Here is a 27,799-nt window from a genome sequence, read left to right on the forward strand (position 1 = left end):
TAACAGCCCCTACAGATTGAAGTAGAGAGATTTGAGCCTTCTTGTCTAGCCTGAATATGGGATAAAAGACAAAAGAATGGATTCTGACACCTTGTAAAATCAGTATGCCTTTTATTAAATTAAAAACATCTGTTGAATCTTAACAAAATGTAAAATGAAGGAAAAACAAACTCCACCCAAATGAATGTACCATTGCTTTCTAGTTCGCCTTAGTGTTCACAGTATCAGTGGAACGGCTGCCTAATGTTTTCTGCTTTCACATCTCACCTCGACTTGATTTCCTGTGGCATAAAGCAAACCTCTTTAATACATACAGGAAGTACAGATGAGGCTTTATGCTTCCAGGAAATCATCAAGTAAATAAAAGGTCCTCAGTTCATACAAACAAAACTCATCTCAGTTCACAAAATTCTGCCCAGACAATTTCTGAAGACTGATGTGTGGTCAAAATGGAACAGAAATGAAACAGGCGTTTAAATGCCCCTCGTATGAAGGATATACAAAGGACAGCATTATCCCAGTTCAGTTCAGAAGGGACACAAAGGGCAGATGTCTCTGTATCTTAAGACTCCAAAGCAATCACATACTGTATATACAAACAAGTCTGCTTGAAAAATCGAAGGGTTGGCACAGTCAGTGTTGAATATGGTGGTGACCACTGTTATGGACAGAGATGCAAGTTTGAACAGCATATTAGTTTATGTACAAATACAAATTAAAGTAGAGGAAGGTGTATGCTCACTCTGCCTCCTCTGTCTAACAAAAACAAATCTTATCTCATGTTGATAATGTTACAGGCAGGAAAGGCCAGTCTCAGTGCAAATGCTCCAGCTTGCGTAGCCGTATGGGGTTGGGAAGAGCTTGCTGGTTGCGTACGGAGGAGGGCTCCTCCTCTGGCGTGCGGAATAGCACCCGACCCCGGTGATTGAAAAGGTAAAAGGATGGGTGGTTCCTCAGTGTATCAAATGTTCTGGGGAAAAAAAGGATAACATTATGAAAAGACTGGTACCGTATAAATATTGTTCTGCTTTCAAAGAGACAAACAGGAAGTTATGCACATATTGGACTCCTACTGCAGCAGCTGCCTGCACTGTGGTGCATATGTCATGTGGGACACCTCTTACAATGGCAGATCACATCTCTGCACACTGTAATACATTTTATCTCCTCTCTATAAAAGTCTAATTCAGAGCAGTTTTTTCATTGTCGATTCATCTGTGGATCTCAGTTAACTGGTTGTTTGCAGTGTAGTGGAGTGTATTAACAGATATACAGGGTATACCCACCTCTTTTTCTGGCCATTTACAGTATACCCACCTATCAGCCAAGAAGCCACTGGAATATATAGGAGTGTACACCCACTTCCCCCTCGATAACCTACCCATCTACCTTGTAGTACACCCACTTCATTGACTACCACTTCACCACTGGTTGTTTAGACCCATAAAACAGAAAATGGTGAAAAATGACAATGAGTGATTACTAAAGGCCAAGATAACGTCCTCATATGTCTTGTTTTGTCAACAACCCAAAGATATTCAGTTACCGTCAGAGATGAGTACAGACACGAGAAAACATTCACATTTAAGAAGCTGGAATCAGAGAATTTTTGACTTTTCTTAATGATTCACTCAAACTGATTAACTGATTAATTGTTGCAGCTCCGCTGTGCTGTGCAGTGCTGAAATGCTTAGCTAATTTATCGGATAACAATTTTAACAATGAAAAAAATATGTCTGCTTTCCTTTCTTTGTTACTTTGCTACCTAAAACTCTGGAAAACTGTGTTTGACATTTATCGCTATTTCCTGATATTTTGCAGGATAAACACTTCTTGAAAAGAAAGACAGAAATTTTCTTTTATTTCCATTCAATTTTTTTTTTTTTTTTTTTTACACCTGGACTCATGATAGGCAGACCGAAGTGCCTAAACTACCATCACGTAATGTATTGATGCAGTTATTACACAGATAAATAGTTAGCTCAGCAATCCTTTCCCTTACATCTACCGTAGGCCTTCCTCTGAACAATTTGGCACGGGACACATTTAAAAAACAAACTGGAAATGTGCATGATTTTGACAGACAGAAAAGGGTGATGAAATCTGAAAATCTGTTGTTGGTCTTTACCTAGAGAAAAGATTATGCACATACTTTCTAAATATCTAAATGTTTTACTGTCATGTGTTGGACTGTTTTTTCAGTGTCCCCATTATATTATATTATTACATATTAGTGTCTGCTATTGAGATTGTGGTTGAAGATCTTCACAAACAATCTTAATGGTGTTCAATATAAAGATACCTCTGGCCTTTACAACATATAGGCCACAAACAACAACACATGAACTCAGGGAGGTTCAGTGTGTGTCTGTGGGAAATGTGCAGTTAGTGCAGTTACTATAAATGCAGGTGAGGTGGTGAGCATGTCTCCCCTGTGGCAGAGGAGACTAACAACCACATTACCAAGGGACAAAGGTGCTGCAACTCAACGTACTTGTTTTTGAGCTCTGAGGAGGCGTCCATGTCTTTGAACTCCCCGGCGATGTGGACAATACCATAACAGGTCATCACGAACGATAACAAGGTCTGTAATACAATCTGCGGACATAAAAATAAACATACTGATAAAGATGGCTTTGACACATAGTTGGGGGTTAGATGTGAAAGGCAGGCGGAGTTTAAAATGGACTGCAGTAGGATGAAAGGCACTCACATCAATTGGTAGTGTCTCGTTTTCCTTCTCTGTGAGTCTCAGGTATGATCGATCTGTGGGGAGAAATATATGTTAGGCTGCAATTCACACGAACACCACGACACTGTGGCGACAAGCAGCTAAGACCGACTGATAAACAAGAGCTTATATTTAATATACAAGTCACGATAAAATATATGATTACAAATTAACTACAGATGCAGATTTCAGTCTTTCACCCCTGTCAGTGACTGTGAGCGGAGCTGAGCTGCGCTAGCTTCTAGTTAGCCCGCTGCTGGACCGAAAGGCCCAACCCGCTGTTTTACCTCTCTGCCCGGTGACACCGGAGCCCTCCGGTAATATATAAATATACCGAGACACATGTTTTATTCCTCTGTACTGAAACTTACGCTGTGCTGCTGAGAAAGCTGCATGAGCTAAGGCAAACAGTCCGACGCCAACAACACCTTTCCAAAACGACGAAGCCATCTTAATCCAGAGCGATGAGGAACTGTGAGCAGTATCGTAAAGCAGTGTCGTAAAACGGTGTCGTAAACAGCCGCAACCATGGCGGGGTCAAAATAAATCCCCAACCAAGCTGTATGATTTCTACTGTTTCAACAAAAGGGTATGACCAAACCTGCAAAGCAAATCCCATACTGTCTCTGCTTACACATTGCTTGCCCTCTCTAAAAGTTAGTGATGATAACTCGATGGATAAAAACGTGATAAAGAATTATTGGTATGTTGTTGTTTTTTTTAAACAAAACGATTTAACTAGTGCTCTGTACAGGATAATAAAGAGGTCCCTTGAAGGAAACAATCGTTTAATTTTTTTTTCCCAGCATGTCCAGTTGCTCCTAAAGCAAAAGAAAACCACTTTAAAATACTGTTAGCAATATACCCTTTAAAAAATGCAATTTGAAGTAGACCCTTGCACCTTTTGTTCCTCAGAAGATGAAACAATTGACCATCTATTTTTTAAAAGTGCATATACAGATTTGTTTTGGTCTGATATTCCCAATTGGCTGTCATTAAAAATGGATTATATCCATCATAACCATCATTTAGTTCCACTGATATCATTTATTTTATAGACAAACCACAAACATTTCAGATACTGATCATCTTGTGATTATTCTGGATAAATATTACATTCATAATTGTGGGTGGAAAAGATGTACTCCATCTTTCATTGTGTTTATATATAGCCTTGCCAACTAATTTAAGACTAAAATAAATGGAAAACATATAGGTCCTTGCTCTGTCAATGTCTCCTACTTTGCTTATTTGTGCTCCTTTCATTTGTTTGTTTTCATTATAATGTCACACGTATTGTTTTTCTGTTTTTTGTTTTTTTTTGTATTTATGTTGTAGCATCATTTCCACCATTTCTGCTAAATTCCATCTTTTGTTGTTTTTTTTTACATCTATTCCTCGACTTTTTCTGTATATTTCATTGTGTTAAAAAATACATTAAAAAGCTATATGAAACATATAGAAATTGTATTACATATGAATATACACACTACGGGGTGGTTTTAATGTTTATTTATGAGTGATGTATATGTGCTAATTCATTTATCATGATTTCAACTCTGACGTGCTCTTACTTTGAAGGGGTCATCTAACATCCGCTCGAGCCGCAGCCCTTTCCTGTTAGCTAACACAGAGCTCTCATCTCACACCACGTTCAGCTACCTAACGTTATCTCTTTGATATATTTTCTCGGTCTACAGCACTTTGTCGACTGCTAACATGGCAGAGGCCATTCAAAAGAAATTGAAAGCGGAATTAGAAAAATATTCACAGATGCAGAAAGGTGAGTGTCAGCTAGCATAGCATGCTTTCTCATATGGTGCCATGTTGTGGCGAGCTAACTGACCATATTAGGACAGCTAGCTGTGTGTTAAATTAACTCGTTAGATATTTCCTGTATGTTTAGACTGTGGTTGCAACAATACTGCTGTCAAATTATTTAATACACAGATTAATGCCTCCACTCACTAATACCTGTCTTGTGTTTAGATGTTAGCAAGAGCATGTCAGCCAGACAGAAGCTGGAGACGCAGCTGACAGAGAACAACATTGTCAAGGAGGTAACGTGAACTAACATCACATTCTCCTTTATAAAACCTATTTTCTCTGCTAGTGTTAACACTTTAATTTTCTATATAGGAGTTTGCAGTATTAAATATATGATTTCTCTCTCTCCCTGTCTCTCCAGGAGCTTGATCTGCTGGACAGCACAAACACAGTTTATAAGCTTATTGGTCCAGTATTAGTGAAGCAAGACCTTGATGAGGCCAAAGCCACAGTCACAAAAAGGCTGGAGTACATCAACGGAGAGATGTGAGTCACTAACGCTGAGGAATACCTTATAGTGGCAATGCCAGTAGTGCTACCTCCTACATAGGTTTGACTAGACCAGTGTAATTAATCCATAAGTCAGTGTGGTTTCAGTCGATGCGGGTCACTTATGATCAGACACCCTCAGTTTGCGTGTTGACAGAGTGCACATGCTTTGATAATGATGGAGGAGAAGAGGAAAGATTTTTCTCTGTAATTCAGTGTAGTCAGGGCTCATCACAGCTGATAGTAGTCACTGATTGAATGTTGATGTGTGAGAAGAAGCAAAAAAGACCAAATTACAGTGCACAAGTTAAAGGAGCTGATGGGATCACATTTCACTGGAGTTGTACTTTGTATAATTCCATGTGACAAGTAAATGGTTAAATTAAATTGCATTGAGCTGTAGTAGCAGCATATTAATCCCTGACTGTGACATTTAATCTGGCACTGCAGCAGTTGTCCTAACTGACCCATGACAATTGGACTATTAAATAAGTTACTTTTTCATTCCCGAACGAGATGCTTTGGCTAGTGTTGTAGCATAATGTGCTCCCCTGTCAAATACTGTTTCCCCGCCTGTTAATGCATAGCACCCCCCCTCAGTGGTTAGGGTTAGGTTTAGGTGTAGGTAGGGGAAAACTCATTAGACAGGGAAACAGCCTTCAACACAACCTATCATGCAAATATTCAGCTGCTATGAGTCATCATTAGGCTTCTTCCCATGCCACCAGGTAAACAGAAAAGAGTCTCCCAGTCGTGAAAAATGCCCACATGCAGTATGCACTTATCCTCCGATTAATGCAAACCTGCTTCATACAGCTTCAGGTATTATGTCCTAAATCCAGGGCTCTGTCTTCCAGAGTTCACGTTTCTGTATTATAGCTCAGTCAGGCCTGTCCCATTTCAGACGCTCCTCCAGATGTGGCTGACGAATGCAGCTAACTTTTGCCTAAATGTTGAGGACAGTCACCCAGTTTCCCTGTTACTGGGCATTTAATGGAAATTTAATTTATGTTTATGTTTACCAATAACGTGATAGACTTTTTGCAAGTCATCCATCATGTTTTTAAGCAAAAACTCACAAATTGGACACCAAACTTGACTATCATGGTGTGATGCACCCAGTGGTATTCACACTTTATTGGCTGTGACTTTAAAACTGTGAGAGTAATTATTATCATGGTTAAATATCACTGCTGTTACTGAAAAACATCTGTCTATATGTATCATTTTGTCATGGATCAGTGCACATTTATGACGTTGATCTGTTATGTACTCATGACATCTATTGCACATCTGTCCGTCCTGGAAGAGTGATCCCTCCTTTGGGCTTTATAAATAAAACTCAGTTGAATTTATTGCATAATATCAATGATTTTAAGAATGATGTTACTTCCCCAAAAAGTGTTACCACACAGACACTTTCAATGTTATGTCTTTTTCTCTTTAATTTATATGCACTAACCCCTTCTGTTAAATAACATGACGTGTTTTTTTTAATTATATCACACCCTCTTATTCTCCACATACTTGCAGCCTCATAGGCACCTGGGCAGTGTTGGCACTTTTTTTAAAATTCATCACACAAGTCGGCACCTAACTATTCACAGCTAGCTCAGTGTGGATATTGGTGCATACCTTAGCTGTCTCATCATGCTCACTCACATGTAGAGGGCAGTAAGGAGTTTGGTGGATAAACAGTAATCCACAACATCCTTGTCGCAGTCTTCACACAATTTTGTGAGGTGGAGACAATGGTGGTAAATCAGAACGCAACCTCAAAGTGATGTTTAATAAAGTTTATGATCACCCTGTAGGCTGTAGTTCTTCATTTAAATGTATAATTTATAAAAGTGTTTTTGTAATATTATTGCCTAGTCCTCAATGATTGTATGTAAAAATGTGTACACACAATTTGGTTATTTGTATTAATTATGGTATTTCTTTAATTTTGTAAAATTAATCTCCATTTTTCCCTTCGTTTGTTTTGTCCTGTTCACAGTCAAAGGTATGAGACACTCCTGAAAGACATGGAAAAGAAATCTGAACAGCATCGAGAAGTCTTGTCCAGTCTACAGCAGGAGTTTCAGAGAGCTCAGGGCCTGGCTGTTGGGAAAGTCTGACCAAGTGACCCAGCTGCATGCTGACACACACAGACACACATAGACATAAGTAGAATGGGTTAGTCATGATATAATGTAAACCGTCAACATAGGCTGAGTAAATTCTGCTTGTATCTTGTCATTAATTTGTTATTACACTGACGTTTCCCTTGTTAATAATAAACATGTTTTTCCATGAAAGGCCTCATCTTGTCTTTGAGTTTTAATTGTGTGAGCAGAGCCTCAATGTGACTGATAGATCCCACCGAGCAGGCTCACTGTGTGCTTGTGTCTGTTGAACACTTGCTGTAATTACTGGGGCAGGCTGGTGGCCACCGGAGCAGATGTTGTGCAGTCACTGACCCGCCCACAGCTGCACCGGTGGAGAAAGCACAGCGGTGCAGCATTGTTCACATTAATGAATGTGCTTTGTCCCTCCCACCACCACCAGCAGAGGATTTAAGCAACATGAATAATAAAATACAAAGTCGTCTTTGGTCTCAGGAGACTAAACTTTAAAGTAAAAGTAAATTCCAGCTGAGATACCTAGTCTGGCTTTACATTTATGGTCGGAGGTAGCCTGTTTTTTAATAAACCTTTGCTGACTGACAAAGCCATTACGGGTTTTAATACACCAGTAGGTAAATATATTAATATATTTAAAAAAGAAAATGACAGTGTGACATTTGGGCGACATTTTGGCCTAATTATGGAGATTAGCCTACACAGCAGCGTGCAAGCCTACAAGACAACACTGGATCAGAACAACAGCTTCATTTAGCCTGCTTAAAACTAATATATGGCTATTCAAAATTTAAAACTATTTTTTGTATAACGGTAATATATCTCTAGGCATCTTTGCTTACCTTTACATCATACAAGATTATATCATATTTTATAGCCTGGGTTGAATTTGGGCTTTAAATTCCGGACACATGGGCAGTAATAACACTGCGTCACAAATGGTTGTTTTCGTGCACGAGCCTGTAACATTTGGCACGTGGGTGGCAGCAGACCCATTAACACCTTTAGGTGTGGCGCTTTTATAATACCCAGACCTCGGCTGTAACACCTGGTAGATGTAGGGGGGAACACAGGGGACACGTCCCCTTCAGAATATAGCGCACATGCATTGTCCCCTCCCAATAAAAACACGAGGGTAGCAGAGGACTTTATTTTGAAAAATAATACGTTTGATATAATGGATGCAGAGATTGGTGCATTGTAATTCACCAAAATGTTTTGGAGGGGACCCCCAAGCTACCATGTCATATGTGTCCCTCCCTTATGTTGACACAATAAAACGAAACCTATGTCATTAACTTGAACTTTAACTGCGCATTTTCAAAAATATAGGCTATTACAATCTATAAAGTCAAAGTCAAATTGTTTGGTTTATCATTAACTCACCTTTAAATGACTCCAGAGGGTTTATGAGTGTAGCCTACAACAATAATTTCAAATAGAATCTGTTAGGTGCTCATGGTGTTATTTCAGGTCATAAGGTCAGTAGGGGAAAAAGTGAAATTATCCCACTAACACGTTTTGACCAAGCATCAACAAACATTTAAGTGGCTTACAAATGGTATAAAATATCTTGGAGTATCTGTTGACAATGACGTTAAAAAATTGTACAAACTTGATTATCTCCCATTGCTTCCCAGAACTGAAGAAGATCTACATAGGTGGGTGAGTTTTCCCATCACTGTAATTGGCAGAATTAACTGCAAAAACAATAATTTACTATCAAGGTGACAATACCTTCCTTACCCATTCCATTACCTCGAAGGTTTTTCAGAACTCTCAGCAAACATGTTAGACAATTCATATGGAATTTTAAAAGGGTTTCTATGGAAAAATTAACAGGGGATTATAGCTTAGGGGGTCTTCAATTTCCTAGTTTTAAAAACTATTATTTAGGAAGCTCAAACTCGATTTGTTTCATCCTTTTTTGGGGGGGGGTGATAGCGCCCCCTCCTGGACACAAATTGGATTGCACTCCCTGACAGAAAAAGTATTAAGTGATTTTATTTATAATGCAACTCCAAAATTATTTGCAGCATTTGATTAAAATATGGTGTGACACTCATAGAAGTCTGACTGAAAATGAGACTACTAAAAACACCTCTGAGACAAAATGAACTCATACATGACCCTAAATGATAAGATCTGGCATCATACATGGATCCAGCACTTGGGAGACTGTTGTGACGAAGTACTTGCCCTGCCTTTTGAGCAATTGAAGAGGAAATATGTGTTGCCCAGCAGGACCTTCTTCTGCTATCTTCAGTTAAGATCTTCTCTTAGAACCAGCCTGGATATATTTACTGATGTGGAAAATACTGTTTCTTGAGGGAAATGCATACAAATGTATTTCTTCAATGTACTCTTTGCTGCTACTTGAGGGCCCAAAGCCAAGTTTGCACAAATCTAGAGTGAGATGGGGATCAGATCTGAACATAAGAACTGATGAACAGCTCTGGTCAGATACAAAACAGTTTGTTAGCTACTATTAATGCCTGGTACACACTGGTTCACAATAATCTCCTTCATCAGCTGAACCTCACCCCACAGAAATTCCATTAATTTAAACTTAATCTGTCAGAACTGTGCTTCAGGTGTGGTATAGAGGCACTGCGCCTGGCTTTGAATAAAGCTGAGGCCCTTTTGGAACAACTTTTGTGAGAAGTTGCCTTCCCATGAGCACTGCTTTCTGGGGACCTTCACAGGTGTCAGCAGATCTTTAACCAAGACCCAAATTAAATTTATGGAAATAGCTTTATGTGTGGTCAGGAAATGCAAAGCAGTGACATGGAAATCTGATTCACCTCTCCTCCTCTTTGGAAATGAACAATTGTACTCCCACTGGAAAAGATCACATGTAGTCTAACACCTTTCTCAGACTTTGGCAGCCTTATCTAAAATACATAGCTGCATCACTGACACTGCCATAGGGATGTCATCATTCAGCAAGAGACCTCTTTGAAGGATATCACACTGTGTTGGTGTCGTGTACTCTCTCTCTCTGTGTTTAACTCTTTGTTTCCTTTTCCTTTTTCAGTTGGGTTTATATTGTAGTGGTGGGGGCTCTGCCTTTTGTGTTTTATGTTCTGTCATTTGTTAAAAAATGTGGAAATAAAGTTTTAAAAAAATGTCAGAGTGAACTTAACTGAGGTGTCGTTACGTTAACCGCAGTCATCATTGGTATGTTGTCGAGGCCAAAAGGTGATTCATCACTTTGCCTTTATTGTGTTTGTGCTGATGTGGTAAAAACCAACAGTTACAGAGCAGCTGCTGATTGAAATGTTCAGCAGTGTGGTGGTTTCTGAGGCCACACTTCCTCACTTCCTTGCCAGTGAAAGTCATACATTAAGTAAACAAGGTGGTGACCTTTACGTATAGGGTGGATTAGGGCAAGTCCTACTCATGTACTGTATTTCCACATGAAGCCAATACATTAGATCATCACCTTATATCATTATGAAATCCCTAAGGTATTTTCTTAGATTATAAAGGACATGTTTGGGATATTGTACTCAGAGGGAAAATGACATATACAAGAACCAGAAGGGCGTAAGTAACATTTGACGAACTTTACAGGACAAATAGAAAATAAATAAATAAATGAAGGCCATACCTTTACTTAACTTTGAGCTTTGTTTATTGCATGCTATATTTAAAACTACATTTTTTCCCAGTGTTTTTACCGATTTCAATCACCTGGTCTGTTTATACAGTAAAAACCACCTAACCTGGAAAAGTGAAAAGTTAAGTTTCACCTGGTTGAAATCTACCATCCTAAACTGGTAGACACCACTAAATCCTGCACACTGCTCCTTTAATTTCCTGAATGCGTATTTTCTCAAATTAAATTATGTATTTTTATGACTGTCCCACATTCGTCAAAACCTGCTGTCCCACTTAAAACCTTTCCTAAAGTGGGGCGACTAATGATTGCTTGAAATAATAATAACAAATACAATTTCAGAACATCAATGCAAAATTTGATACACAAAACATCACAAACATTATTTGATCACATTTAGGAACGTTGTTTTACTTATGACAGATGTATATCCTTAACACTGATGTTGCCCAAATTCTGTCATTGACCTTTGAGTGGACTTGACGCCCCCATTTGTGACATTACATCCGCAAAATCATGTGATTTAATGACATGACACCCTTGCTTGGATGCAACAGCAATCATGTTCACTTTAATGTTGCAGAGGGAGACATATATGCAGTGGAGCTTATAGGTGTCCCACATTAATCAGTGTGCCATGACACTAATCCAGCGCAGATACATCCGCACTGGACTAATCCTTATCTGTTTGACTCTCACAATAAATTCTGCCACCGGGCCCATTTAATCTTCATTTAGACAGATGCTTGCAGATGAAACTAATCTTATTCCAACTTTAATTGATTTACTTAGTCCCGTGGTCTTTTCTCTTCAGGGGGCTTTAAGCTTAAAGGCGCACAAAAGAGCATCCTGTCCAGAGATCAGCCCTGCGGGACTAACACCTGCTTTGATAGGCTAAAGGATGTTTTCTCGCAGGCTCTGAGTGAATGTGTGTATCCACCACTAAAGAGTTAAAGGATGATAAGCTAATGGGATAAAAATTAATTTAATTAATTAAATAAATAAATATAGTCCCACATAGTCAAGAAAATATTCCAATGAAATATTTACAGATGTGCAATAATTAAAGGTACTTTGTTTCCAAATTTCAGACCCATATCCTTCGCAATAATGTTAAATCATCCGCAATGATACACACCATGTGTGTAATATTATCCTGTGCAATTAGCTATCTGTAAATGTATTTCTATTTATCACTCAGTCCCATTTTTCCTTTGCTCTGGGCTCTTGAGCTGCTGCAACACATGAATATTCCACATATTTTCTTATCTCATCTCATCTGTTTATATGCACTGTGGAGCAAAAAAATGTGTGGGTGTAAGTGCACTATAATTCCTAAGACTATAGACCTTATCAACAATCCATAACCGCCAATAATAATAAACTTAAAATAAGTAGGCATGTAACATGAACTGCCTGCTTGCACTCTGGTCCGTGGGATCTATGGCACACAGGCTACTTAACAGACGATGGTGAACAATTATGAGTCCTCCAAGTGTCCATTCATGTGTTTATGTGCGGGAGCCTGTAGCTTTTACTGTGGTCTTTCATATGTAGAAAAACACACGACAGTGGCTATTAACACTGTCCACACTCTGCAGCCGTCAGACACTTTGATCCAATCCACAAAATCACTTCAGAGCCTCGAATTATGTTGTTATCAGACCCGACCCAGCTCAGTGAAATAACCTGTTTAAACCTCCCACTGAAATCTAGATTCGGGTCTTTTCACATATTTATTTATCAGACTAATCAGATCAGTTACAACATATTCTCTCGAGGATCGGTGTGTGTGTTTTGTTATGATCCTGTGTTTATCACGCATTGGTCCAGCCTCCTCCATCACCAGAGAAACTGCTGCATGTAGTCTTTGCACTTTTAGCGGCTCTTCCAGCAATGTGATCTGGATATGGAGATTATGTGTACGTGGCGAAAAACAAGTTAACACCGGTCAGTCTAAAGGGAACCTAAAATATACAACTATGCGTTCTGAATATGCCGACTGTGTATTACATTTAAATCCTTTATAAATAACCAAACACTTAAGCCTAACGGTCAAAATTGTTTCGATTGCAAACCTTATTGATTAATTAATTCATATTAATTTAATAGTAATATAAACTCTGGACTGAGTTGGGTCTGGACACATTTCCAGCAGGGTTTGACCGTGTGTAAATTGCATGCTCCCACACTTGAAGCAGTCTGCTGCTGGACAGTGTGTGAATGGCCACTCTACTGTACTTCTCTACATTTAAAAAACTGTACTTAAGATCATAGCAGCAACATGCTCTCCACCATCAACATGTCAATAGACCGCTGGTTCATAACTGTTGTCCAACCCGGATAAAGTATGTGCTAACTGTCCTGTGGATGTCCCTCTTCTCTAGCCAAGTACAAGCTATTCACACAGTGAATGGGCCACTCCAATGATCTGGAATGATCAGGAAGTTGTGCTTTATTGGAAATGGAAACAAGAGAATTCATCAAGCACAATCAGGAAAACAATTCATCATATCTCTATTATGTACAATATGTACTCAGAGCAAAGCAAAAATGAAAATCACATCTGCTCATCTGCTCATCAGCACATCAGCCAAAACAGATGACGCGCATTTTACGCACGCGTAAAATGCATTTTATTTTCTTAAGTTACAGCTAAAAAAAAAATCTTTCATAAGTATAACTAAGATCAAAAAATAAAAAAGCGTGCAAAACAGCAAATCTTAAAGGAAAAACGCCTCATGGGGCATGAAAATATCTTCACTGTACACACGAATCCAAGCTGTACAACAAAATACATATTTACACAGCTAAAATCTAAAATAAACATCTGTGTCCAAGAGTCAGTCACTGCGGCCAGGGCCTCCACACTGGATCAGTGATGTGCGTGCAGGCTGCCGTAGAGGAGAGCAGCTCCCTGGTGTCACAGTGAAGGCCAGCCCTCTGGGTGAGGTATGGGTGAGAGATCCCGTGCTGGCGGAGACGGTGGGACGGATGCTGGGGAGACAGAGCAACCTGTGCCTTGTGGATGTGTCCGGGAGATGAAGGGTGTGTCTGGGGCCCAGGAAGCGCAAGAGAAGCCTGAACTGTGTCCCCACCGGCCTCCTCTGACCCCTGGCTCTTGCTGGCTATGAAGTGGCTGACCCTCAGCAGACAGGACCTCATGCCGTCATGGTAGTTGTGCTGGCGGGCGGAGGCTGGTCTCTGCTCCCTGGACAGGACTCTCCTCACGGCCCGGTGACCCTTCTCCACCTCCTTCTCTGTCTTAAGGAAATGGACCACACTCTCCAGGATCTCTGCCTTCTCCACTTTTGGATTCTTCAGATTCTAAATAGAGAAATGGAGAGTCACTCACTAAACCAGTCTGATGTATTACGACAGTCAAACTCAAAAGCATGGCGCATGATCATACCTCATAGTGAGTGTTATCCAACATCAGGAGTCGTATTGTCTCCAGACTGTGGTTGATCCGCTCCCGTCTGCGTTTCTCCATCACAGGCTTGGAGACCTTGGGGTTGAAAAGTACAATATTCTCACAGTTAATACCATGAACCGCATTTAAGACAACTTTTACTTTAGAGATTGGTTACAGGAGTCATAAAACAGCAGCTTACTCTTCTCATGGTCCTCTGTCTGGGAGACTCGGGGGAAGAAAAAGACTTCATGCTGAAAGTGTCAGTCTGTCCTTGCCGTGAATCCAAAACTGAAAATGGCACGCTCGTGGCCTCCTTCCAACTTTGTTGATATCCCTGCAGATAGCCACGCCCCTGCTGCGTCACACGCCTCTCATTCACCGAGCAGCACGCGGCCTTGACAATGGAGAACATTTGGACGTATTTAAACTGATCCTCCTCTTTTCACTTCTTTTCACATTCACACAAAATTAAAGTGTAGTATAAAATAAAGGGGGTGTGCCATGTGGTCTGTCAGCGGATATAATCTGGTTTCTAAGTCTGTTAAAGGGCAAATTCACCCAAATCATAAAGCACAGCCTGCCTGACTTAAAGTTAGTGGTTTGAAGAAGCATAGCTTCAGTCTGACAGTTGAAGATCTCAGTCTCACTGGAACTACTTTATACTGCATAACACTGAAACTGCATATACAGCTTTATTACTTATTTGAGCTCTGAAAAAATGTATGAAGAGACTGTTCTTTGCTTTTCAGACAAGGGGGTTGCTTGAGTGTGACTTCTTCTTCTTTGTATTTTGAACCCTGAATAACTAGCAGGAAATGCACAACCCTCCCTACAGCATAAATTATTTATTAGATTTTAAGAACATACCATGATGTTTAAAAGTTGAAAAAAAAAAGCCTCAGTATTTCACTCTTTTCATACATGCTGATTAGTTAGTGCAAAAGTATTTTTGCCCAAAATTTAGATGAGACATATAAAGTGAATCTGATGAAATAGGCCTATTTCTATTTTAAGCTCTGATTTTTCTTTTCCTGACTGAGGCATTCTTCACAGAAAATTGAAAATACAACCATAATTTCTGGCTATTTCTAAAGAAAACAGGCCTTCCAAATACAAAATGCAACCATTTAAATATGTATGCCCTCCACAGCCAAAATAAAAAACAGAAGTCCCTCCCCAGTGTTATTTGACATGCTTCCCCCATTTTTGCACCACCCCTCCCCCCCCATGAATAGTGAACACTCCCTTATGGTTTTATCACGGCAGTATGTAGAGTGAAATTCCACTGCACATTTTTTTTTATATATATATAATGAAATATAGATGCAACTGGGACGGAAGTCATTTCTGTTTATTCAGATTCAGATCCACTTTATTATCCCACACAATATTTGTTTGGTCCAGGCATGAAGGTACCATAAAATCCACAGTAGAATATTACATACACAGTAAGATCACTACATAAGACACACTGGATCACATCAAGGGGAAATGAACAATGAAGTCACATTTAAGCCAAATCAGAAGGTGAAAGTGACCAGGTAAAAGATCTTCTCATTAAGCTGCATGTTACAGCTACAGGCTGATGGTGGCTTGAGGAGTAAAACAGTTCTTGAGCATTGATTTGAAACCATCCTTACCCTCCACATATCTCAAAGTAGGACCTGGCCTTGTGTTGTAGAGCCAAACTGCCTGAATCACACCTAAACAAACGCGTGTGCTGTTTGAAGGAGTGTGTTTGTCTTTACTGGGTGTGGCTATACACACTTCGCTTTAAGGAGCCTGGACAAAATCTGTGCAGGAACAGCTGCATGTTTAAAGTGTAGCCTATGATTTCACAGTAAAGTCTGAGTTGGGCTCTGAGTTTAGGGTGCAGCTTTCTCCGCACTGCATTTCTGTGCACCCTGATCCCTATAATGGGCTAAAGTGTGAAGATAACAGCGGGATGATCGGATCACAGGGATCCCGTAGATTAAGTGGCTTTTCAGAGGCAATGATACTTCCGTTTCAAATCAAAGAGAGGGCGATTAGTGGAGGCTCAGGGATCACTGCTGGTTACCATGGGAGCGAGGACCTCGAGGAAACTCACTCTATAACATAGATTTCAACACAGACTACAATGTCCAATATAGTGATGATTACAGGAAAAGGAAACATTTTGAATTTGTTTTGATAAATATAACTGATGCACTCTGAGCTTAAGCCACGTGGACCCGCCCTGTAAATAAGCCCTATAACATGCTCGGCTGAGCCTGTGATGGAAACTAATTAGTAAAAATGTGCCCTATGGAGGCAGAGAGATGGACCGCTGACTTCTAATATCGCGACCCTTCAGGTGTGTCGGCCACACTGACAAAAGAGTTGAAATCAAACGGAGCTGATGGGATGGGAACATGTAGTCAAGTCAAGTCAACAACTGCTTTGATTATAAAGGGCTCTTGTGTGAAGTCCAAACATGAGGTATGAGGCTGGCCCGAGGCGGCGCACACTTAACACTCAGGTGTAATCATCATCCTCACACTTCACATCCACTGACAAATGTGGCGTGCTCCCTTTTGTCACTCAGTCTGTTCATCAGTCAGGATTTATTTCTGTATTAAATGTTTAACTGTAAATGCATAGATCTGAGAATATGGCCTTTGCAGTCAAAATATGTGGTCTGTGTTACTGGGCTGTGTAAATAAAACTGTCTGGATTCTTTATTTGGACCAACACTGCTCTCATTTGGTCTTTTGTATCACTTACTCAGAGTGTGGATGTCTCACACATCATAAAAAGTGCTCATAGCTGCCCACTTTCTCACTTCATCTCTGTTCCCACGTTTCCACGACCAGTTTCCCATGGTCTCACTTTTGGGAGGGAGGTGCTCAGACTACATTTGGCCTAATGAAATAATACATGGTGTATTCAAAATGGCCATCCTCACTAGTTCCAACATATATTTCTTATGCATTATGAAATGTTTTTACTATGAATAAGGCAGCCGAAATATTGATCTTTACTCGGATAAACTACAAAACTACATCAGCAGGCTGCCTCTGTCTGATGATGGCATCATTTGTAAAGAAAAGCTGAAATTTATTGGCATCATTGTTTCCTTTAATATTAACTGTTATATTAGATTTATTCATCTTTAGAAACACCGCATTACCTGATCACTGTTTGAAAGGTAGTTTCGATTCTCTCCGTGGCCCATAATGAAGTTTTTTGGAGACCATTTTGGGTTAAGTGTCGTCACTCACACTTTTCAGCCAATCAGAGGCAGCACGAGCGCTACTTATACTCTCCCACAGGCTACAGGAGGCTGTTTGAACTGCTGCAGCCTCCAGTCAGGACATTTGGACCAAACTCTGCAACATGACCAGGAAACTACAAAACCCAGCTGTGGAAGATGGAAAGAGTAGAAAAAGGGCAAGAACTTTTATTTCATTTATTTAGTATCCTACCTCTTTCTTCCTTCATAAAAGTTTTTATGTTAAAGTCGTATCTAATGATTTCTTAATGTTAATAAATAGTTTAATAATCAATTGCAGAGCATTTCTAAGACATTAATGGGAATTATTTTATTTTTTATTTTTTAATGAAAACTAACATTTTTCACTTTACTCATGAAAACAAACAAGGGTTTTCCATAACCTTGCAACCCAAGTTGTTCTTGGCAATTAAGGTATCACTTATAAACCAAATGGTTTCTCAATAGAGAATGGCACATTTTTTCAGTGGTAAATTGTACCTAAGTACATTTACTCAAGTACTGTAGCCTACTTAAGTACAAACTTGAGGTACTTTACTTGAGTATTTTCTTATTCATGACACTTTTTTTTAACTTGCACTCCACTTCTTTTCAGAAGGATATATTGTACTTTTAACTTCACTACATTCATGTAACGACCTGAGTTATTGGCTACTTTAAAAATTAAGATTTTTGTATAAAAAACATAAGAAGAGTATAAAAATATTATGTTTTGTTTTGTAAATTAATATACACAACAGTTAATACAAGTATAACTGCATAGATTAGTCGATTAAAAAAATTGGTTGGCTGACAGAAAATTAATGGCAACTATTTTGCTGAACATATAAATCATTTTCTATTTTATTTTATTTTATTTGTAGGAATGATTTTTAGAGTTTTTTGCATGATTGTTTTTCTGCATGGGTGCTTTTATTTTTCATCTATAAGTACATTTTCCTGATTATACTTACCTACTTTTACTGAAGTAACGTTTTCAGTGCAGGACTTTTACTTTTAACAGAGTGCTTTCACAATGTGGTATTAGTACTTTTACTTAAGTAAAGTAACTGAATACTTCCTCCACCACTGCTTTTTTCACTGCATATACACACTGTATGTGGATGTTAACTGGTGATACATATGTACATATTGGTCAAACAGCTGGGGCTCCTTGATCACTGACCACAGCTTCACCATACTCACATAATGCTGTTCATCTCTTTAGGTTCTGAAACCCGTTGTGGAAAAGAAGAGAAGAGATCGAATAAATCAGAGTCTGGCTGAACTAAGGAATTTGCTGTTGAATCATACGTCTGATCCAGTGAGTCATGTCAACAACATCACATCCAGTCTCTACATGTATTAAAGGGAATGACAACCTTAATATGATGAAATGTATTTCTCCTCTGTTTGACTGCGATCACTCACAGCGGCTGCAGAACCCTAAAATAGAGAAAGCAGAGATTCTTGACTTGGCTGTGGAATATCTTAAGACGTGGACAGATGGGAAGAACATAAGAAAGGGTTAGTCAAAGAAACAGTTCATTAACTTGTGCAAACGTATGAAATATGTCATAAAAACAGCTTTTTTTCTGCTGCAACAAATTAGTGTTTTAATCATACTCCTGTTTTATCCCTCGCCCTGATGTTTTTCCAGTTACTGCAGACTCTGACAGTCACATGAAGACTCATGGTCCTGTGGTAAACCTTCATCACTCAGACTCCAATGGTCCTACTCTCTTCAGCATAGAGAGTGCAGGGTTTCAGCAGTGTGTGGCCCAGCTGACCAGCTACATGCACAAAATAACACCGACACAGAGAACGAGCCTGATCGAGGGCCTGAAACACCACACAGAGAGCCGGCAGCCAAACAGCATTAAACCAGACTTCCCCCAGAGAGTGCCTGAGACTGAGGCGGCCAGAGGACCTGATGGAATATCTCTGGATGCCATTTGCACATCTGAGAGAAAAGAAGAGCCTCCAAAGTTTCCATCTCACTCCCCATTTCAGCCACAGTCTTGCTCCACACCTTGCCATGACTATCTGTCCCCTCCTCCCTCTCCTTGGCTGTCTCCTTCCTTCTCCACATACACCACCTCTCCTCCTTTCCCGTCATTTGCCTCTCACTTCTCTTTCCCCCCCAGCCTGTCACCTCTGTCCTCCAACACCTCCTTCTTTAGTTTCTCGCCCGCAGCCCCTCACTCGGGCCCTGTTGTCCTACACTGCCCCCCTCTCATCTCACTGAGATCTCCTCCGCACCCTGCACCGAGGGAGGGGTCACCACCAAACTCTTCTTCAGCCATGTGGAGACCTTGGTTTTGATGAAGAGCATCAGAGACTGACAAACTGGAAACAGCAGAGCCACCTAGTGGGAACTAACTGCAATCATTGGCTGTGGAGAGGATGAGAAACTCTCCATGCTGGGAATGTATAGTGTACATATTATTCAAATTTCCTATATTTTGTATTTCTTTTCTAAATAAAACTTGTACTTGAATCATATAAGTCTCAGTTTGTGCAGTTATCTGCTGTATTAATTTGATAATACACTGACTGTGAACAAATTACAGGTTTTATTTTCCCTCACAGGCCTTGTGTTCACTGATGTGCATCAATATTGTTTTAAAAGTTCAACAACCCTACAGCAGCATGCTAATGGTACCATTGAAAATATCTGGAAAAACATGAAAAAAATCTATTTTGAGACACTTTTTAAGACACTTAACAGTTGTTCTCATTTGCATGAACAGATTTATCAATTCAGACATTACAATTGCAAATCAGTTCACACACAGGCCTAAACTTGAAGCCGATGACCAAACTGACACATTTTTGTTTGCAAAATGCTCTGACACTCACAAAACAAAAAAAATACATGCAACAAATGCAAATATTTCCATCAAACAACACAACTTGTGGTCAAATTTAAGTGTTGTTTTAATCAATCATGACACAATGGACAACAAAATACAGCTATCAATATGAACCAGTTCAACAATCATTTGTGCTGTATGTCTGTGTCATTTGTTGATACTCGACATAGTTATAGTATGTGTTAAAAAGGCAAGTAAGCATATCACAGCATGAGTTGTATTTTGCTCTCCAAAACTGATTTTACTGGAGATAACAAACCGTGCTGCACTCTGCACCTGCACTTTATACACTTTTTAGATGCCCAGTTGAAATACTGTTAATAAAAGGACATGCTTTTCTTCATCCATTTTATTACATTAATTCTTTTGTAAGTGACTTCAGCCTCTTTGATCCATGCTGCAAATAGCAACACAGAGGTAGCATCTTTTATGGATAAAGGCTGAAAATTGTGCAAAAGAGTTTCACACAGGTGACTTAGAGATTCATTATTATGCAAGTCATTTCTCTCAGCTGTGAATGTTTTCCTTTTAATTAACACAGCTCATCCAATAGCGGTTTAGGTCTTTCTATAAGATCTGCGTTAATTGTTTTGAAAAGGTGTGAAAATGTGTGAAACCAAAGAAAACATGTAACACATTTGTAAGAGAAGACTTCTTCCATGCTGAGAAGGTGATGATGAAGATCAAGTGTATCCCAGTTTGATCAAGCTTGTTTCAGCAACTGAGAAAACTGTAACCTGTGCAAGATGCTCTCTTTTTGTGTCAATACAGTAGATAAACAATGAACAGAAAGAAAATAAGACAGTTATAGAGACAACCCTTTTTAATGTCTAGATTATGGAGACCAAATATGTAATCATGGAAAAAAACAGCAACATTGATGCTCAGTCAATGTTGTCAATGTTTCTCATCAAACACCATGTTGTTGGGGAGTACTGCATACATGATAAAGTTTTATAAGCCTTTTTTGTGTGCGTGAAGTCTGATAAATGTCCTGAAATGATTTCACTTGGGTCAGTTCTGCTGAGATCTACAAATTTAAAAACAAACAAATCTGTAAGTAGAGAGTCAAAACAAAGTGAGCTTACCTCTGCGGCCTGATCCTCATCTCTGACTGAGAACTGCAACCCAAGGCTACAGGAACCACTACGACCGTAACACACAAATCTCCAATTGAACTACCAGTGCTTGAGTGTGAGTTGTGGGTAATGGAGGCTCCAAATTGTGACAAGGAAGAAAAATGCATTGAAAAAGAAGACGATATCTCTGGTTCTGCTGCATGGATTTTATTCTTTTCTTTTGTCTGACGATGTTATAGGGGTGAGACACAGTGTTCCGAAATGGGCTGTCACCTATTGTACCTGCCCTCAGTGCTAAGGTTACACGCATTAAGTGTGAACATGTGAATGTTGAGACTGAGGTCTATATCAAGTGTGTCTCAGGGCAAAATCTGTTCTCAGCGCATGCTGCACAGTGGAGTGCTGAGTGAAACATGACAACTGATCAGAGAACACTGGCAACATTTATAACTGCACAGTGTTGAAATGCAAAGACAATCATCTCACCCTGTCCATTTCCACTGTTCAGATGTTTATGACAACCTGTTTGCCAGATCCCTCTGCTGTGATGCGTAAGACCCCAGCAGACCCCAGAAACTCAGGGCACAGTATTCAGGTTGTTTTAGGATGGTATTAGAGTCAACCTGCAACTTACCAACTAACTATATGTAGAAATACCTTGCTCGTTTGAATTTGGTGTTAGGAATGAATGATGATGTGGTAAATATGAGGTAAATGAAAGAGGAGTGTCACTAATCCACCTATCATAACACAAGAACAGACGCCCAACTGCCATAGGAATCACAACAGCTTCCTGTTCATCAAGGAGAAACTTTCAAGCAATATGACAAACATTTCTTTCCTCAGCTGTGTAACTTAGAACATAGTGGAAGTTCTTTGAATTCTTCACTGGTAGCTGTGGGTTGCAATGGGACATCTAGAGGTGGCAGCAATACTTTAACACGCATTGATATTCTATTAATAATAGGCTAAAACATAAATTAATGGGCTACATGCACACTCATAACTGTTGATGATCAGTCTCATATTTTGCAGAACCTTTAACATTTACATTCACAATGACAAATAAACAGAACCATTTCTGAGCTCATTTATAAAAGTTACAGCTCTCAAGTCGTAAAATGCTTTAAGCAAACCACTGAACAAAAATGCATTATGCAAAACCTGGGTTCCTCTAAATGACCTCAAGCTGACTAATCTGAATTTAATAGTATGGCGTACCATGCATTATAACACACGCTGATAATATGAAACAATGGGTTCTGATGATACTTAAAGCTGGTAGAGTCATGGACTTTGTTCTGCAGAACAAACCGCAACATATTCATCTGTCACACCATGGAGCTGCTGAAGATTAATCAGGCTGAGAAAACAAATATTCCCTAACAAGCCATTAGCACCCCAACTGTGGAGAACATGCTTTTGACAGCTAGTGTGTTTTGTACTCCATGTTGTCATCCTCTGCATGTTAACACATTATTCTTTACTATGATTTATTTTGCACTAACAAGTTAGTCTCATGTGTTCATTGTATATTTTTTCAAGATAATTCAGCTACACAGTGCATTCTGTCACAACACACATCATGTATTATGTTATAGTTATTCTATAGTGAGGCCATATGGTCTGTGTTTTGAAGCTTTGTATTTTAACTGCACTCATAATCAGTCCGTGTGTAACTTGTCGTAAAATGTTAACTGTGAGTGTCAGCTGTAAAATCATTAGTAAGGTCAAAGTTAAACTTAAAGGGATAGTTTGGATTTGCTGACGTGGGGTTATATGAGGTACTTACCCATAGTCAGTGTATTACAAACAGTAGATGTCAGTCAACACACCTCTAGTTTGGAGAAGCAGACGGAGTGCTGACATGGAAGCTAAGCTATCTACTGTTGTGAAGGGGTCAGCAACAAAACACATTTAGCCACCTAAAAAAGTCAAACCTAAACAAAAATCAAATGACAGTCAATGACAGTTTAAGTCTGCATTGTATTGAGAACATTTCCACCACTTTACCTTTCTGTCAGACAGCCCTTTCCAACAGTGAAGCTATTAGCAGCTACAGTTCCCCATCTATGCTCTCGTCAAAAAGCCACCAGACTTGATGAACAAAAAACAGTAATTTAAGCTTGCTGAAAATGGGAGTTGCTGGTCTACCGCTGCCTTGATTAGTCAGTTAGTTTGTATTATTGTGCGACTTTGGTAAATCTGAACAAACACTTTTCAACACCAAAGTCACACAATAACACAAACAAAATAAATGAAGCTCAGGGTCAGTTCAATCCGGAAGACCTTCTTTATGCTATATCCATTCACAATTCTCTCTCTATCCCACTTCCACCGTTTCCACTCATCAGCTGACTCGTCTCTCCAATCAAACTTCGCCATGATCTCATCCAGCCTTCCATGTTGCTGCTGCCAAACTTAAAATCCATTCTCCTCCCTGCTCCTGTCAGCTGTCTATTACGCGGAATTCACCTCCAGTCACCTTATCCAGAGCCCAGGACGAGCTCATCAAAAGTCCACTCCTCTTCACATCCAGATCCTCAGCTCCCTCTTCATCTTATCTCATCACCACCATTACAACCACCACATCTACTATGTCTTTACCATCCTCCTCGAATAGATGACATCACGATGGGGTCTAATCGCCAAAGACTTTTCACATTTCTCATTCTTATGTGCACATGTAAATAAATATTCTTTTCTCTCAGAACAAGTCTCTCCTGTCTGATGGAGAGGTAAAGAAGTGATAGTATTCTAAACATAGCATACACTTAAACTGATACTGATTTTTTTCAGGTGGCTAAAATATGTTTTGTTGCTGACCCCTCCACAGCAGTACATTACTTAGCTTCAGCACTGAACTCCAGCATGCTTCTCCAAACTGGGGGCGGGCCAACTGACATCTACTGTATGTAATAAACAGATTATGGATAAGTACCTAATACAATCACACTTCAAAAGACCCAAACTATCCCTTTAACCTAAACCTCATTGGACCCATTTATTGTGCAGACAGTGAGGTGAGAAGCCCCCACAGTGGCAGGTACTGAGTGTGACAACAGTTAAAAGGTTTAGAGGATGTTTCACTTCTGACCAACAGAGGGCAGCATTGACACAGCGTAGCCATGCAGCCAAGTATCTCCATCCCTCCCTGACCTCTCTCAATGAGGATAACAGAAGGGGCCTGTCATTTGGGCTAAATAGAGGATGTCATTGAGCTATTCCATCAGCGATAAGCCCAAGATGCACGCTCATCACTCCTCTCTCCTCTTCTGTCTCTCAATGCTCAACCCACTCTTTATCTGATGATCAAATCTTTATTACAAGCTCTGAATATTTTCAGCAGGGAGGCACTGACGGATTTGGCTTGAGAAAACAGAATGTATCACATGATAGAACATGTTCTCGGATAATGGTTATTTTCCCCCCCTCTTTACTCCTCTTTACGCTGGAGAAGCACTCTCTGTGCGAGTGTCATTAGTTATGAGGTGTCCATTGTTCTTTGTCAGAAAATGAGAGGGCAGGTACATCACTGGGAGCTCGATTCTCCACGCTGTCTCTCTGCGTGTTTTGATCATTCTGCACAGACATATGAAAGCAGAGAAGGTCGCTCACGCCACAGAGGACGTTTGCTTCGGCACGGCACATAATTAATAGGGAAAGAGATCATCTCTTTGAGTGACCTGACAATGGTTGAAAACTCCTTGGCACTTTCTTAGGACACACTGATTAGAGCTGATCCTGTTACACTCTTTAATCACTGTTTTTGTTTGCCATGAATGAACCCATGCATTCCTGATTTGGAGAAAACTCGAGACATGCTGTGGAGGTGTCACGGGTTTGTCGTGGCCTGCTGAGGATCTCTGAATACCTTTGTGTTGGTGCGTTTCAAACATTTAAAAAACCTGTACACTTTGAAAGCATAAACACAAACAGCACAAAGCACAGGACAGGTGCATGAGTGTCCCAGAAAGATCCAGACAGTGAAAACAATAGATCTACTGCTTAACTCTTCATATCTCTGTCTTCATGTGTGATTCACATGAACTAAATACTTCTGGTTTCGGAGCACTTTTTATTTCAACCACAACAACATTAATAAATCTAAATTTCCAAGCTAAATTTAACCAACATTTCCGGTTTCTCTTCCTCATTCCACAGGTCTTAACCTGTTTGTATTTAAGTCCAGTAGCAGAGGATTATCTTACACAGAGGGCAGAACTAACATCTCTTGCCAACATTTACGTAAGTGCACCAATCCAACACCATTTATAACAGATCCAGACACTTTAACCCACTGCCAGATTAAGGAGAGCAGTCTCGGGCTGGATACAATTGAAGAAAACATCTTAAATTACCTAATGTACATTGCCTTTAATAACTTATAATGTGTCAGATATGAACAACCAGGTGATAAACAGTTCCACAGAGTGATTTTCTAAACCTTAAAACAAATAATAAGAACATTTAACTGTGCAGTGTGCTGTCTATTTGTATAGGAGTGACTGAATTCTTTTGGAGTTAAGTCAGTTTGTTTAACTAAGCTCGATTTTGGGCGACAGTCCATGGACACAGTGCTTTTTATCAGTCAGATTTGAGGACTGCTGCAGACTCAGTCAGCATCTCTCTCGAGGGGGAGGACTCCTCACTCAGATCGCATGTCAATACTCAAGAATGTAGATCTGTCACTACTCACAACTAAATATCATTTTTCCTCCCTTTCATTTCTCTCTCTTTCCCTCTCTTTGCGAGGCTCTTTGAAGTAATAGTGAAAGGATCCCAGACTGTAGCAAATTACCTGAGGACTGAAACATTTTTGACATAAGTCCTGAGAGACGGGGCGAGCCACTTTTCCTGGCGGCCCCTTTGGCGTTTTTAATCTGGGGCTGAGGGAGACAGCGGCGCTGACAGAATGATGGGACAGCTGGACATGCTTCCAGGCCAGCAGCAACAGGGCAAAAGAAAAGCCAGGAGAAGGGCCACTGCAGACATCTCACCACGGAGCCAACAATTCAGGATGGAGCATGACATGTGTCCACGAAAGACATCCACCTCCTCCGTCTTGACTTAGCAGCTGGACTCTCCAGTCATGGGGACAGAATTATAAAAAATTACTTGTTTTGGTCTTATTTTAAGATTTTACTAATAATAACTCACTGCAGATCATTTTCATAAATGTATGTATTACATCACACTAGTTCATATCTATGCTGGCACCATGGCTCTATGGATAGAGTCGGTCAGTCTACTGCTTTGGTCCAGACTGAAATATCTCAAAAACTATTGATAAATGAATGAATGGTCCCCAGTGGATGAACCCTACAGACTGGTGATCCCATTAACTTTTCTGTAGTGCCTGTGAAACATCTCGACAACAACTGGATGGATTGCTGTGAAATCTGTGTGATGTTGTCTCCCTCAGGATGAAATGTAGAAGCTTTGGTTATCCTCTGACTTTTTAACCTGCGCCACCATCAGGTCCAAATTTCTGTTTCTCCTGTACTTTGACCTGTAAAGAAACACCTACAAAACAAATTACATTCCTACTCACCTCAGGTGTACTGCTGTACCAATTTTAGCATGCTAACATGCTAAGCTAAGATGGAGACCATGAACATGTTGTTAGGTTACTGTGAGCATAATATCAAGTCAGTGTTAGCATTTAGATCAAAGCACCACTGTGCTTACAGGGAATGTGAAGGTATATCACCATGTGGGACTGGGGCACCATCCTGTAAGGTATGTGCTTTGCTACCTGTATGTGCTACAGTGGTTACCTGCTGCTTACCTTTTGTATTTTCTTTGGTTTACAGTAATAACCTAATTTAGCCAAAAAGGGGCGTGCCACCTTACCCTCGTGAGTATGAATGTGTTCCCGCAGTTTGTGAGCCTCTGAATTGACCTTTTGCTAAGCCCCGTCTCTTTCTGATGGTCCACAACAAGCTGTCAGAGTAAGCATGGAGCCCACACTGTAACTAACTGCACTCCCTGAAGAAATATGATCAAATTTTGGATAAATGAAACAGTGATTCCAGAGAGAAGGAGACAGAGGGGTCTACAGTCTGCGTTTGAAGGATATATCCAGGATGTCAAACTGACTCAGCAGTAACAACAGGTTAAAAAGACAAAGGTAGTTAGAAGCTAAAGCCGAGCTATAGGCTACAGATCACAGTGTAAAAGGGAACCACCACATTATAATTTGTGTCTGGGGGCGGGACTTTGCGAAGGGTCAGTTGATATTGCACCCAGCCACTGCAAAACTGTTAATGAGAAGAAATCTGCATACCAGCACCTGGAGCTCACTTATACTGTGTATACTGTGTTACTTACAATAACACATATTGCGTTTGTTAAATCTATAGAACAACAACTTTTCAGGAGGTCACTACTCACAGCTAATAT

At 39.9% G+C, this 27,799-nt stretch overlaps 4 protein-coding genes across 4 annotated transcripts; 2 read left to right on the top strand and 2 right to left on the bottom strand.

The window, feature by feature from the left end:
• Window positions 1-91: 91 nt before the first annotated feature.
• On the bottom strand, window positions 92-3,256 carry mmgt1 (membrane magnesium transporter 1). Its single transcript, XM_050043040.1, has 4 exons — window positions 3,103-3,256; window positions 2,714-2,766; window positions 2,495-2,598; window positions 92-970 (listed from the first exon to the last, which is right to left on the bottom strand). Exons 1-4 carry the CDS (start codon window positions 3,179-3,181, stop codon window positions 814-816), a joined length of 393 nt encoding a protein of 130 aa, XP_049898997.1. The 5' UTR covers window positions 3,182-3,256; the 3' UTR covers window positions 92-813.
• A 1,053-nt stretch (window positions 3,257-4,309) lies between these two features.
• pfdn6 (prefoldin subunit 6) lies at window positions 4,310-7,347 on the top strand. The gene is made up of 4 exons (XM_050042110.1): window positions 4,310-4,514; window positions 4,721-4,791; window positions 4,920-5,044; window positions 7,047-7,347. Exons 1-4 carry the CDS (start codon window positions 4,451-4,453, stop codon window positions 7,165-7,167), a joined length of 381 nt encoding a protein of 126 aa, XP_049898067.1. The 5' UTR covers window positions 4,310-4,450; the 3' UTR covers window positions 7,168-7,347.
• A 5,877-nt stretch (window positions 7,348-13,224) lies between these two features.
• Window positions 13,225-14,535, bottom strand: her5 (hairy-related 5). The gene is made up of 3 exons (XM_050042404.1): window positions 14,407-14,535; window positions 14,205-14,300; window positions 13,225-14,119 (listed from the first exon to the last, which is right to left on the bottom strand). The coding sequence occupies exons 1-3, from the start codon at window positions 14,455-14,457 to the stop codon at window positions 13,640-13,642; spliced, it is 627 nt and encodes a 208-aa protein (XP_049898361.1). The 5' UTR covers window positions 14,458-14,535; the 3' UTR covers window positions 13,225-13,639.
• A 2,974-nt stretch (window positions 14,536-17,509) lies between these two features.
• Window positions 17,510-19,931, top strand: her11 (hairy-related 11). Its single transcript, XM_050042396.1, has 4 exons — window positions 17,510-17,618; window positions 18,668-18,763; window positions 18,873-18,966; window positions 19,100-19,931. The coding sequence occupies exons 1-4, from the start codon at window positions 17,565-17,567 to the stop codon at window positions 19,762-19,764; spliced, it is 909 nt and encodes a 302-aa protein (XP_049898353.1). The 5' UTR covers window positions 17,510-17,564; the 3' UTR covers window positions 19,765-19,931.
• Window positions 19,932-27,799: the final 7,868 nt, after the last annotated feature.

This window comes from Epinephelus moara, chromosome 4 (genome assembly GCF_006386435.1).
Source record: "Epinephelus moara isolate mb chromosome 4, YSFRI_EMoa_1.0, whole genome shotgun sequence".
NCBI lineage: Eukaryota > Metazoa > Chordata > Actinopteri > Perciformes > Serranidae > Epinephelus > Epinephelus moara.